Source organism: Xiphophorus maculatus, chromosome 2, assembly GCF_002775205.1.
Source record: "Xiphophorus maculatus strain JP 163 A chromosome 2, X_maculatus-5.0-male, whole genome shotgun sequence".
NCBI lineage: Eukaryota > Metazoa > Chordata > Actinopteri > Cyprinodontiformes > Poeciliidae > Xiphophorus > Xiphophorus maculatus.
This window is the reverse complement of record NC_036444.1, coordinates 21,975,814-21,988,927: the sequence shown is the minus strand read 5'-3', so window position 1 is coordinate 21,988,927 and position 13,114 is coordinate 21,975,814. Positions and strand designations below refer to the sequence as shown.

The 13,114-nt window shown below is 41.9% G+C and overlaps 1 protein-coding gene across 1 annotated transcript in view; it reads left to right on the top strand.

The window, feature by feature from the left end:
- The window catches only part of nell2 (neural EGFL like 2), a 108,988-nt gene that overhangs the window by 77,125 nt on the left and 18,749 nt on the right, over positions 1–13,114 (top strand). The window contains exon 16 of the mRNA XM_023353341.1: positions 12,413–12,553. Within this exon, the coding sequence (XP_023209109.1) occupies positions 12,413–12,553 (141 nt within the window). The remainder of the gene's footprint in view (positions 1–12,412; positions 12,554–13,114) is intronic.

Below are 13,114 nucleotides of genomic sequence, written 5' to 3'. Positions count from 1 at the left end.
CTACAATTAGCAGGAGCAAGTTCCCAAGTAAAACTGGTGATATGTTAAAGCACCTTGTTCCCACACTTCCTTCTTAATGTTCTCGTTTGTTAGTAGATGACTAACGCCGCCTCTTTTTAAATTCTACATCTTTTGGTAATAGTCCAAAGCAGCTGTCTGGTAGAGAAGGTATTATTCTCTTGAAATTTCACCTGTACGATCGTTGCACACAACACACACAGAACTCTCCCATGCATTTTCATGCCTGAAGCGACATGAAGTTTTCCGCCACAGATGGTGGCGAGTGCATCTCTCCTGCCTCTCCGACAATCACTCTCATATGTCTCAAGCACTGTGACAACCACTATGCTGATGTCCCTTCGTTGTGCTTTTAAGCCCCAAGACCATCATCGGGTCCCCGATGCTACAAGGCTAAGGCCTCTGGCACTGTTAGGGGACTCCATCAGTCACTCATTCTGGAAGAAAGGCTTCTCCTTACTGCTTCCACAGCATGACAGGAACTCCCAGCGCGGGCTGTTTCTGCTGCTAGGATGCATGGCGGCTCCAGTTCTAGCAGTAGGAGGAGAGAGCAGCAGTTTGAGGAGAAAAGATGGAGATGTAAGGGAGAGAGTGACGGATGCAAAATTCGAGGAAGGGTTAGAACAGAGAGGGAGCGATTCGGAAACGGGTAAAAGGAGGTGAAGCGGAATGGATGATACGGAGATGTTCGGGCGGAAGGGGAAAAGCTGACAGATGCAGATCTGGAATGGGATATGCGGAGGGAGGGACAGACGGGGTTACTGAGTTTTTCCCTGAATTTGGACGTGGAATGCGGTTGCTGGAGGAGAAGGAGGAGGAGGAAGAGGAGTAGCAGAGCTCGCAGGATGAACATGGAAAAGCTTTCGCTAGGTTTTCAGACTCCCCACCCGCAGGACCCTGTGAGCTTTTAGAGGCCTCCCCAGGGACTCGGCCGCTCCTGATGCCGCGGCATTAGAGTGACGGCCTGTCACAAGCTGCCGAACGATGACGCTGACGCACCCTGTGCGCACGAGTATCTTCGGTGCTCACGCACATCATCAACCTGCCACCTGATTTCAGATCGTCACACGTCCATGTGTAATTGGGCGCACGCTCTTAGCGTAATTGAGCATGTTTATTTCTCTGCAGCTGAGAGGGACGGCGCTGTTCAGCTCGGGTCTGCTTGTGTAATCTGGTGACAATGTGTGTGTGGGTGTGCACTTCCCAGCCTTGTCATTGCCATTCAGTGGGAATACGGGAAGGGAGGACAGGGGACACGCAGTGCTGACAGACAGACAGGCAGCAGCTAGTGGAGAACTCTGACTCGCCATGAATTATGCAGGAGACAGCTGCGGCTGGGCACATCCACTCCAGTCATAGATAAAAATGGACGAAGGGCCAGCCATGTAATGTTTGCCCCCAACATGTCGCGTAGCCGCCACGGTAGCCCCAGGCTAGCTCTTTGTCCCACATTTCCTCACAGTGCGATGGATAAATGTGGAAGTATTAGGCTCATTTTGCTGTAATGTGGTTTTCATTTTAGAAGGAAGATGCGACTGCATCCACCAGCAGATTTCACTGTTGGACTCTGTGAGGCCTGCGTTGTTTGGCTGATGATTTTCTCCCACATTGCTTTGGTACAAGATGGCTATTGGGGGGAGGGAGGGAGCTATTTGTTTTTTTCCCACTTGCTGTTTTTCCTCACTGAATTTGAATGTATGTAATAAAATCAATTTAGGTTTATTTTTAAATTATACATCCAGGTTTGCCGCTTTCCGTCCTCTTTGATGTTGTTTTTCTTTCCATTTGCTCTCAGCAATTTTGTCTCCCGTAACATCAGTTGGACACCAAGCAAATCAGAGAGAACCAATTCAGCCTTGATTGCTTATGGAGCCATTTTGGATTAGTTGGATATGAAATTCCACCGACCTTCCTCTGAAAAGCTTTTAGTTTAAATATGTGTGATGAAGAAGAGGAGCTACACTTCTTCTTATCTTTGCTACGTATATCATGAAAATCTGAATAAATACCAACTCCATGCTGAAGTAAAAGTTTGGTCTCAGCTCACCAGAGAACCATTTAAGTTTAAATGATTTTTCGAGGCACTATAAATTCAATTATCATTTAAAATATCTCATAAATAAGATGCTTATAGGTATGATGGAGTAGTAGGGCCACATTAAGACAATTAAAAACTAAAATTACAATAATATGACCAAAATAAGTACTTTTTTTTCCCCTCCAGGGGGTCTTTTGTGGGTTCTAGCGTCCCTTATATGAAAGTAGGCTGACAGGAAAGGGGGAAGGAGAGGAGGGAAGACGTGCGGCAAATATCGCCGGGTTCGGGCATCGAACCCGCGACGAAACGTGGGTCACACTATCCCCTACGCCACCACAGCATGCCCAAAATAAGTACTTTAATTTATTTGTATTTTTTTCTTAGTTTGGCCCTAATACTCTGTCATATAAATCAGTGCAAGGGACTGAACTTTTTCATCTTGTATGCTAAACATTAAAACGCCTTTATGTTAGAAAATTGGACTCTGACATCTGTGAATACCTGCTCCTTCTTCAAGTCTCAGTGTGTTTACTGACTGAGTTGGTGGACTTGTTCTGTCAGATAAATACGGCTCGATTATGTTTTTTTTTCCTTATTTTCAGCTCATTATCCTCTCCTTTCAGCTCCCGCTAAGCTTATTAGGACGCCTGGGCAACAGTTGGAACTCTTCGTCACCACGCTGTCAGCTCTGTAACTAATGACCATCTCAGCTGTCCTTTGTTGGCTTCTTGCTAGTTTCTCGGAGGACAGCGTGGACTGCTGAGGAGAGAGGTTTTTACTTGATTAGATGCTGAGATCGCACACCTCTTCCTTTTCATCTTTCATTTCATCTGCAGTTCTTGTGGGCACTTTTAATCAGTGGCATTGAATCACGTCGAGTCCCAGTTTAGCATCAACTCTGTTCTTTAAGGACAAGGACAAAGAGGTAAAAGATTTTTATGTCCAACATTAATGATCCAATTTAGATTTGCGCCTCCTACCTGCTGCTGTTGAAGAGCATCATCAAGGAGCTGCACGGTTTTACGCCCGCACGATAAATTGGTATTTTATTGATAGCGAAAACGCAGCTTCCCCAACTCCTGATGTTTTACGGCTACTCATCTTCTTCCAAAGCGATGTCCGCATAAAAAGGCGTTTTGATTCTTCGCCGGAGATATTAATCGCAGTGAAAGCTTTTAAGAGTGTTTTTTTTTCTTCTTGTTTTATACTTCTGTATGAAGTCCGTGTATCATGTTGGGGACTGACAAGAAAGTAAAAGAGATGGGAAGCAGATGAAAACGAGTATGAAGAAGATCTGTGTGACAGATGAAGTGAAGAAAAAAGGATGGGGGGTATTTAATTATTGGGGGATATCTTGTCACACCAGAAGAGAGGAGAGCAAAAGGCTGCAAATAGGAGGTGATTTATGATAACATGTCTAAATGGAAGCAGAAAAGCGGAAATCAAAGTGAGGATTAGGAAGGGGTCGGGGTAAGAGGATGAACAAGGTTTTTATGAGTAAAACCATGAAGTTTGGTGAAGCAAAAGGATAAGTACCGAGGACAAAGAGCGGCAAAACAAGAAGTGTTTTTTTTTATTATTATTTTTAATAAAACTGTCTGCTTTTTGTTGACAATAATAGGCAGTTGTAACCTAAAGTTGCTCATAACAACATTTTCAAGTAGTAGAGGAAGTGCCTTTCAATTTCAGAGAGGATGCCTTGAAACGTTTGTTTTGTTAGAAAACTGTTTTGTTAATTACTCTCGATTCCAAAAAAAGAAAGGGAGAAGGCAATGGAAGTGCTGCTTGCTGCTTTTGATTTATTTATATGCCCTACTTTCCAGAATCTTAGGATATTTGTCTCTATTAATATATGCCCTTATACATCAGGAATAGTGTCAGAATTTTAGACAAAATTATAAAAAGCAAACAATAAAAACATAGCCACATCACTTTAAGGAGGAGGAAAGCATTGTTGTGTGAAAAAAAGCATTCAACAGCTAACAGGTATCAAAGCTGCTCGTGTTGCATAATTTCAAAGAGCAAAGGCCACAGCGTGCCTGCTAATAATAACTCGCGAAAGCACAACATCATAGTTTCATCGCAGCCTGAATCTCCCCTGGGCTCATCCCACCCAGCACTCGTGCTCAGGTAGTGAATAATTAAAAGCGAATTCATTTTTTCCGCTCCTTGACAGCTCCCACGACGCATTGCTGCAGCTGTCCCTCCTCTGCGCCGCGGTTTACCCACAAGGCCTGCAGGCCTGCGACTGTTTAAGCTCAAGCGGCTTGTTTAAGCACGATGATTACATATTCATTATTTATTTAGAGACGGCTTTACAAAGCACTCACTCCATCAGCTATAATTAGTGTGTCTTAATTAGGCCCCGCTAATGGCCGGAGCTGTCGTTTAGCTGGGAGCAACCTGCTGCTTTTGCCTAAATGACACGTCTCCCAGGGACAGGTTGATGCTGTAGCTGCTAGTACGCAGTAAACAACACTGGGCACAGGGATAGCTACACCGCTCTGAAGACTGACAGAATGAAAGAGCGTGCTTTTATTAGTGCAGAAGTGAAACATGCTGAGTAAACAAGCATTCTGTTCGCTTTTCCTTCTGTTCTGCTTCCATCAGTCTTCAGGGAAGTGTCAGTTTTTAACTTTGGCTAACCAGCTTTTGAGCTGTTGTTTTTGCTTGGATCTTTTTATTTATGTGAGATGGGAATATGCGCAGTAATTAAGAGCAGTCAGTATCTTACTGACTCCTCTTAACTTTTGCTATATGCATCTTTACTATGAGGGATTGCTGTGAAGTAAACAACACAGTGCAAGCAATTGTCTACTGTTGCTACACGCTCATCTAGGAGGAGTCCATCCATCCATCCATCCATCCATCCATCCATCCATCCATCCATCCATCCATCCATCCATCCATCTTTCCTTCCTTCCTTTCTTTATTAATTATCTGAATTTATAATATCTCAACATTTCTGGGTTGTAAGATTTGAATTTTTCTGATTTTGTCATTTTGATTTCTGGCTTTTAAAGGTTTTCCACCTCAATAACAATCTACTTTATTTATTAGGTACACATAAGTTTAAGCTAGCTAACAACTCCTTGCGTTTGTTGTGTGAAATGCTTATTTTTTGACAAAAATAAGTTCTGTCTGAAGCACCATGTCAGTTTAATATGTGGCTTGGAATATAACAAGCTTGGAAAAATGGTAAATTAAGGAAACTTACCGTGATTCTCAAACAAGGCAGGGAAGTTGAAAACTTTGCTGGTAGATGGTGGAAGGAGGCGGAGCTTTTCAGTGTAATTTTTTTACACTCAGTTTGGAGAATTTTCATTAGCACTGAATTATTATTAACTCCAAAAGAATGTATTTCTTTAATACTTTACAAGTTACACTAAAAAGAATAAATAAAAAAAGCAACAATTTAAACTAATATTTTCACCAACTTGTGCTTAAGTATTCAAATAGTGTTAAAAAGGTGATGTTCATCCATCTACAGAAAATCTGCAAATCTATGAAACTCAAGACTGTTTAAATTGTATCTGGATCACACGTGCAACCATTGTTGCTTCTGCTCGCTCTCTTCCCAGTCAGTTTCAGACATCTATCCTCCCACTCATAAAACCTGGGAGCTGCCGGAGCAATTTGTTAGCATCTTTACAGTAAGTTCCAGAAACAACTGCACAGACCTTTGAAAACCCACCTGTGCTACTCTGTTTTATTTTTTACTAATAATTGCCAGTCACGCGCACTGAGTTTTACTGTAAAGACGGAGGGATTACATAAGAGAGTGTTATCAGAGTGTTCCTGCAGAAATTGTTCACAAGTCTTGTTTCCAGTTTCCCTTGATTACTCACCCACTCTCCCACTCAAGTGCTTGCAGATACGGATTTGCATTTCAGTGTCTTTTTCATCTCCAGGAACTCTGCGTGAAGCTGGGTTTGACTTGGATTTCCCCATGAATCGCTGCTGTTTAGGCTTTATTTCCTCTTTTAAAAATCAAGTGCGCATCGACAAGGGAATGTCTGTTCTTCGCCCTTTACCATGAACTTGAAGGATCAGGAGTCTTTTCTTGATCTGACATGAAAGGTTGGCTGATCAGGAAAATCTGTTAGCAGCTACAGGTTAAAGAAGGAGTTATTTTCTCTAAAAGAAAAATCTACCCATGCCTTTCAGGAATACAAGGGCATTTCAGTGAATATTTAAAATGTTCATTTATATCAGTTGTGCTAAAAAAGCTGGCTATAGCCAATCATTAATGGGAAGTTGAGTAGAAGGAAAAAAATGTTGTTGGAAAAACTACATTGAGAGGATTTCTCAAGCAAAAGCGAAGCTCGTCACTTAAGAAAGACACACACAGGAAATGGGCTGCAGCTGTCACCATCCTTGTTAAGCTACTTTGATTAAAAAGATGACAACAGAAACTTCTTCCTTTAGTTAAAGAGCGAGAAAGAGTGTTTCAAAGTCCTCTTAGCATTTTATTTTGAAATCATTTTATTTACCAACCGTGCTTATGAACTACCTTCTGTCTGAGGGTATAAAATAGGTCATGTACTGGAACGTACCTGTCCCAGAAGATGTTCTTCAATCGTCTCAAACAACGACTTGCACAGATACTTCTGATCTCCGGGAGGTGCCAGCTGTTTTTACCACCTGCTATATGAACACACTTTAGTGAGAATACACTTCCAACAGCACAGTTGTAGAAGTTGATGATATGCTGCTGATGAATTTTGGCCAATTTCATTTTCCTCCAGAAGAAAAGACGTTGTTGAGCCTTTACAGGTGGCTGAAACTATGTTAGTACCTCAGGTCAGGTTCTACGTCATAGTAACGCCAAAGAGCTTGAATTTTGTGTCCCTCTCAACAGCTTTTGTTCCGACATCAATTGGAGAGTGAATGTTCGTACTTTGTTTGAGAAAGTCCATAATTATTTTGTTGGTTTTCTTGATGTTGAGAACCAAGGGGTGGTTGTAACACCTTGATGTACTTCAGTTCTGCATGCTGTCTCATTGCCATTGATGAGACCCAACATTGTGATGTCATCAGCTTATTTAAAAATGAAGCTATACAAACATAAGTGAGGATAGCATAGAGCAGTGGGCTAAGGACACAGCCTTGAGGGACTCCTGTACTGATGGAACGAGTGGAGGAAGTGTTCCCACTCTCTCACACTGTGTGCGATTTGGTGCAAAGTCTAAAATCCAGCTACATAGCATGTTGTTAAATCTAACATTACAGTTCCTTTGGCCATATTGTATTGAAAGTTGAGCTAGACTCGACTAAACGGCAGCTTTGCACAGGTCCTTTGAGATCCAGATATCCCAGAAGTGTGTGGACCATGTAGTACTAGCGTCCTCTGTCGATCTGTCCTCCCTATATGCAAATTGATTGAATGTTGGTGGTTTAGCTTTCTTTAAGTCTCTGAAGGTATTTAGCTGGTATGGGGTTCAGTGTCACAGATCTCAAATCATTTAGATATGTGATATTAGAGTCTTTAGGGATGGGGACTATTATAGTTCCTTAAAAGCAGAGAACCAGGAAGTGGACAGCAACATATTGTAGACTGAAGTGAAAATATCCGCAACCCATCCAGCAATTAATCAAAATTAACAGAAGCAAATGCTTGAATTACTGTATATCACTCCCTGTACGTAATGAAGCATGTAAGATGGATATTGAAATTGGGTGAGAATTACAGTAGGTCTCTGTATTGGAGGCGTATTTGGCAGCCGTAACAATTTTGGCACAAAGTTCTGCTTGTAGAAGAAACCTTAAGAAGGCGAACAATGGAACAGGGGGAACACAAAGAAAAGGTAAAAGAAATGAGCTTGCCATCAGCGACAGACAAAAATAGGACGAAGTGAAGAGGTTATTGTGAGCATGGACAATGAAAAAAAGCCGTACAGAGGTGAGGCTAAATCTACGTCTTTATTCTGCCCTTTTTCTGCTCACAGAGACAGCAGACTGCCAGGGTTTGCCGGAGGTTATAATGAGAGCACCTCTGTTTCTGCCTCGGCTTTGAGCTATAGACTGAGAAAAAGAAACACCTGGGAAGGTGAAGGCAGCAGATGAACAAAACTGGAGGAGGGCGGTTTCATGGCAAGCAGACATAAGACGCTCTGAGAGGAAAATCCGGATGCTTTTTTTTCTTTTCTTCCTCCACTTTGTCCTTCGAGAGATGCCTTAATAGAGCTCTTGTTTCTGGACTGCCACTCAGGATAACGAGAAATATAATTGCAGTCTATCTCGTACTCACTTGTTCTCTCTTTCTTTACCTTCTCCTCCTCCTCCTTTCTTTTTCCCTTCCGTCTTCTTTGACCTCCTCACCTCCTCGCACTGCTCTGTCTGCACGTACACAAGGTATGTCAGTCATTTTCGTGTCTTTCCCATCACCAGGGTAACGGCAGTGACTTAGCTTCTGACCTTTCCAGTGGAAGAGAAACAGGCCAATTTCATTTTTGTTTGTGTAGTCGTTTCATTTTCCCAGGGAGGAGAGCGGCATCATTTAACAAGTGAAGCTACCGAGCCGTCCCCATGTATGATTGAACAAAAGGCAAAAGCCTCTTGATTCTACTGGGACGGCGTCTCTCGGCAGCGGCCTTGTCTGACTGTCATTGTTGATGATTTAATTGCTACGATCTTTCCTTCTCATTTAGAAAGAAAAAAAGATTTTTTAAAAATACAGAGAAAGCGCTCTATCCCAGCTGTGCCTCCATGTAACCGTGTCAAAAGTGTGACTGAGTTTCTCCATGCTGAAAGCACGGCGGCACTTGAAAAGTTGATTTGACAGCGGCGCGGCGGCATAATTGCAGCTGACAGGTTTGCGAAGATAAAAGAGGAAAGCGACAAATCTTTTGTAGAGGGTGTAAGCCTCTGTTGTTATCGCCAGACAGCGGAGCATTTTAAATACCTGAATGAAACCGGCTGAAAATAACCCATTTTGCATATTTTTAGACATTCGCTTCATCATCGCCGCCTGGTATAAATAGCATCTGACGGGCACAGTTGTACTTTAAACTGCTTCATGCAGCAGGAAATGCGGAGGCTGAATTTCAGCTTGAAATTCTCCATATACTGGCAATGCACCTCATGCATTTTTTTCCCCTCACTTTTTTTTTTAAAAAAAGATTCTCTCTTTTTTTATCATCCTGACATTCAGAGGCGGAAAAACGTATCGGATAATTCTCTTCGGAGCCGGGGAGAATGCAGTATAATTTTTAATGATTGGGGTGAAATACTGTTTGCTGTGGACTTTTTGATATGAAGCTGTGTGCCTGAAACCTGCTCTAAGAAGAGAAAATGAGCCACTCTGCTGTCTTCGTGGTGATGATTAGTGAAATACAAAAGTCATCTAGCTGAGATGGCGCTTTGAACCTGCTGATGGACTGTCCAAGTCAATTTTTAGATAAATACAGAGAGGTGAGAGATTTCTCACCTTTTTGTCTTGTAAAAGCAGCAAACCATGTTGTATTTTATTGGCTTTTTCTGTCATGGATGATCACAAAATAGAAAGGGAAGCATGTTTTGGAAATTCCTCACAAATAAACCTATGAAAGGCAAACAAATATTTCGTCTTTTACAAATTGGACACGTTAGGTTTGTTTTAATTTATAACTTTTCCTGAGTAAATGCTTTGCAATCAAAGCTGTAAGTCTTAGGATATGGCTTCACCAATCTGAAGACTGAAATTAGCTCGTCTCAAAGTCAGCCAGATTTAAGATGAGATCGTTTGAGAACATTCGCTTCAATACCTTGCCACAGAATCTCAATAAGATTTAGCTACAGACTTTGAGTAGGCCATTATAGCACAAAGATGTAAACCATTCCGTTGCAAATGTGGCTGGATTTTCAGAGTCCTCGATAATTAATTTTCCCATATTATGAGTTACAATATTATAGGGCTATTTTCACAATTATCCAAGGAATTGATCTCTCTGTCTCTCTCTCTTTCTCTCTCTAAAACCGTGACGAAGCGATATTCCAACGCCACAAATGCTGTCGTAGTCCAACTATCACAAGCTTCAACAATCCTTATTTCTCCCCCAAAACGTCACACAATTCGACACCATGCTGCTAGCACTTCACAACAACTCATAGGCAGAAATGAGAGCGCAAATAATGATCCAGACGGAACACGGTGCGCTACATAATAAATCATAATTTAACGAAGCTTCAAGGCACATAAATTTTCCTCGAGAAATTTTAATAATTGAGGTACTCGAATCATTCGAGGAATTGTTTCAGCTCTACAATACTATAAGTTGTTCCACTGGCAGATTGTTTCACTTATATCTTATACTACTTCAGTGGTTCCCAAAGTGTGGGGCGCGCCCCCTGGGGGGGGCGCAGTGCTATTGCCGGGGGGGGCGCGGGAAGCAGTATGGATGAAAAAAAACTGTTACACAAACTTTTCACTGTAAAGATGGTTTGTAGTGTGTTTTGTTGCAATCTGAAGTGTGAAATAAACTTTAGTGGAGTTTGCAAACAAAATATGTGTATAGGTTCATGTCTGGTTGAACGATACGTGTGCCCAGTTGATTTCTTTTTGGGGGGGGATTTTATTGTAATCTATAGGGGGGCCCAGAAAATCTTTGGGAACCACTGTACTACTCCATTAATATTAAGAAATTATTGACTTAAAGCAATATCGTGCTGAAAAGTTACTTGTAAGTTTGTTCTGTTTTATTTCAAGTGCACTAAGATATCTGAACTAGAAATTTAACCAAAAATGCTTGGTAAGATTTTATGTTTTTGCAGTTTAGCCTTAAAATTACTATAATTACCCCCCCAAAAAAGAAAAAAAATCTACTTCCGTGTAGTTTAACCCTCACTATTAAATCCGGTGTTCATCTTTAATAGCTGTCTAATCCTGAAACTAGACAAAGATACTTGGTATGATTTTGTGTTTTTCCAGTCTATTGTTTGCAAAGGATTGTATTTAGAGGAATCAGTGTAAAGGAGAGCAAAAACAAAAAAGCAAATCACAATTCCGAATATTTACTTGCAAAACGTTTTAACGAAATACAATAATGTTTGCGGTTGTGACATGGCAGAAAGCGAACAGGTTGAAGAGGTGCCTTTTCAGGACACGGTAAAACCTTAATCTGCAGGACATTTTGATCAACAGTTAATCTGCTGCAGAATTTCTATTTAAAGGCCGGGGGCTCATTAGCCAATAGATCTTAATCCTATTACGGCTGGTTGGTGGGGGACCAGGAGCCCTTCTGTCGGGGTGTGCGGGTGGGGTGTGTGTGTGTGTGTGTGTGGGTAGAGTGGGGGGATACTTTTGCAGTACAGATGTGAAGAAGGTCATACGCGGCACACTGCCATTTTCATAATGAGAGCAAAGCATCATGCATCATGCACAATCATAAAAAAGCCATCACCGGCCAAGCAGACACATTTAATCATGGCACATGTCGGGAGCTAACATATTTAGCCCCGCCGCATAATAACAGGCTTTATTCCCTCCTTCACGTGGGTCTGGCCCCGGGTTTAATTAAATGTTAGCCGAAATATCAGAGTAATCTCTCTCTCTCTGTGTGTGTCTGCGTGTGTGTGCATTATGCTCATTGTTAACAGCTGAATAGTTCTTGGATGATGTTTGCAGGGACGTCTGCTATAATAACCAAGAGGTTTAACGTTGGCCCGTTGTAAGCGGGGAGAAGAGTGAGCGTATGAAAAGGAGATACAAAAAACAAGAACAGAGCGACGAACGCAGAACGACGGGGAGACAAACGTGGGGAGGAGAAAACCCGGAGCACTTAATCTCAGCGTTGCTATAAAGACGAGCTGAAAGAGGAAGCGGAGACGAGGTTTTTTTTTTGAGTGCAGTTCTGTGAAAATAAACATAAGCTCCATCCACCGACAGCAGCCACCCAACGGCTGAAAGAAACCGTGCCAGAGCCATTTGTTCAGGGTCTTTTTTTTCACATGACAGAGTTTTTCCCCCTCAATAAAATAAATCGAGAGTGCACTGACTTTGGAAATAATCTGTTTACCTGCATGTCAATGCATTTTGCTACATCTTCCTGCCAGGGCCTTTTTGTTACGACTCTGTCTCGTCAGAATGCGCTTCGTGTTTTCAGTTAGTTTTCTTTCTTTTTTTTAATGCCCTGCTATCTTTTATTGATACCGATGTCATTCTCTGGCTGCAAAATTGTCTTTGATCAATAAAGCCTTTTGGTCTGGATGCTCTCACATGCAAGACAAGTTGTTTTATTAATTATGAATCAGTCAGAGTCTAGGACGCCCAAGAGGCAAGAATGAAAGCGCAATATCTGACTGAGTGTAAAAAGCTGATTCTGAAGCAAACATAAATTGACTGTATGTGTCTTGCTGTCTCCCCACTCTCCTCCTCAGACATTGACGAGTGTGCGGACGGCTTTGTTGAGTGCGATAGTAAATCCACTTGTGTCAACTTGCCCGGCTGGTACCACTGCGAGTGCCGCGACGGCTACCATGACAACGGCTTGTTTTCCGCCAACGGGGAATCGTGCGTAGGTGAGTTGTTCCTTTTTTTTATTAAATATTCAAAAGTTTGGTAGGAGCATACTCCAGGTGTCCCTTTTTTTTTTGACACCTGAAATGAAAAAATGTTAGGCATGGGCTGGTATCCGATTCTCATGGTGTGATAGATCTGAATATTATGTTCTACCAGTCTGCTGTGGAGGGTCAAAGCTCTTCTGCCACCATCTGTTTGGTTTATCAGAACCAGAGACTTGAAAACAACCTGATAAAGAAGAAGATCATGGCGTGAAGAATTTTTCATAAAATCCACAAAATTACAGACAACCACGATCCTCCTCTTCATGGGACTGTTACATTCCGACAGAGCGTCTTTTGTCAGAGGCTTCATCAGAACCACTGTAGCACAGACAGCTACAGGAGTTCGTTCTTGCCAACAGCAGTCAGCAATCTGAATTCCAACATTTATATTCACTCTGGGATTAATAAAGTATTGTTGGATTGAATTGACTTGAATAGAAATGCTACTTTTTATGGTGTCGTGGTGTTAACACCCTCCGGTCCAGTGCTTAACTGGTTTGAATCCTACATAAAGAA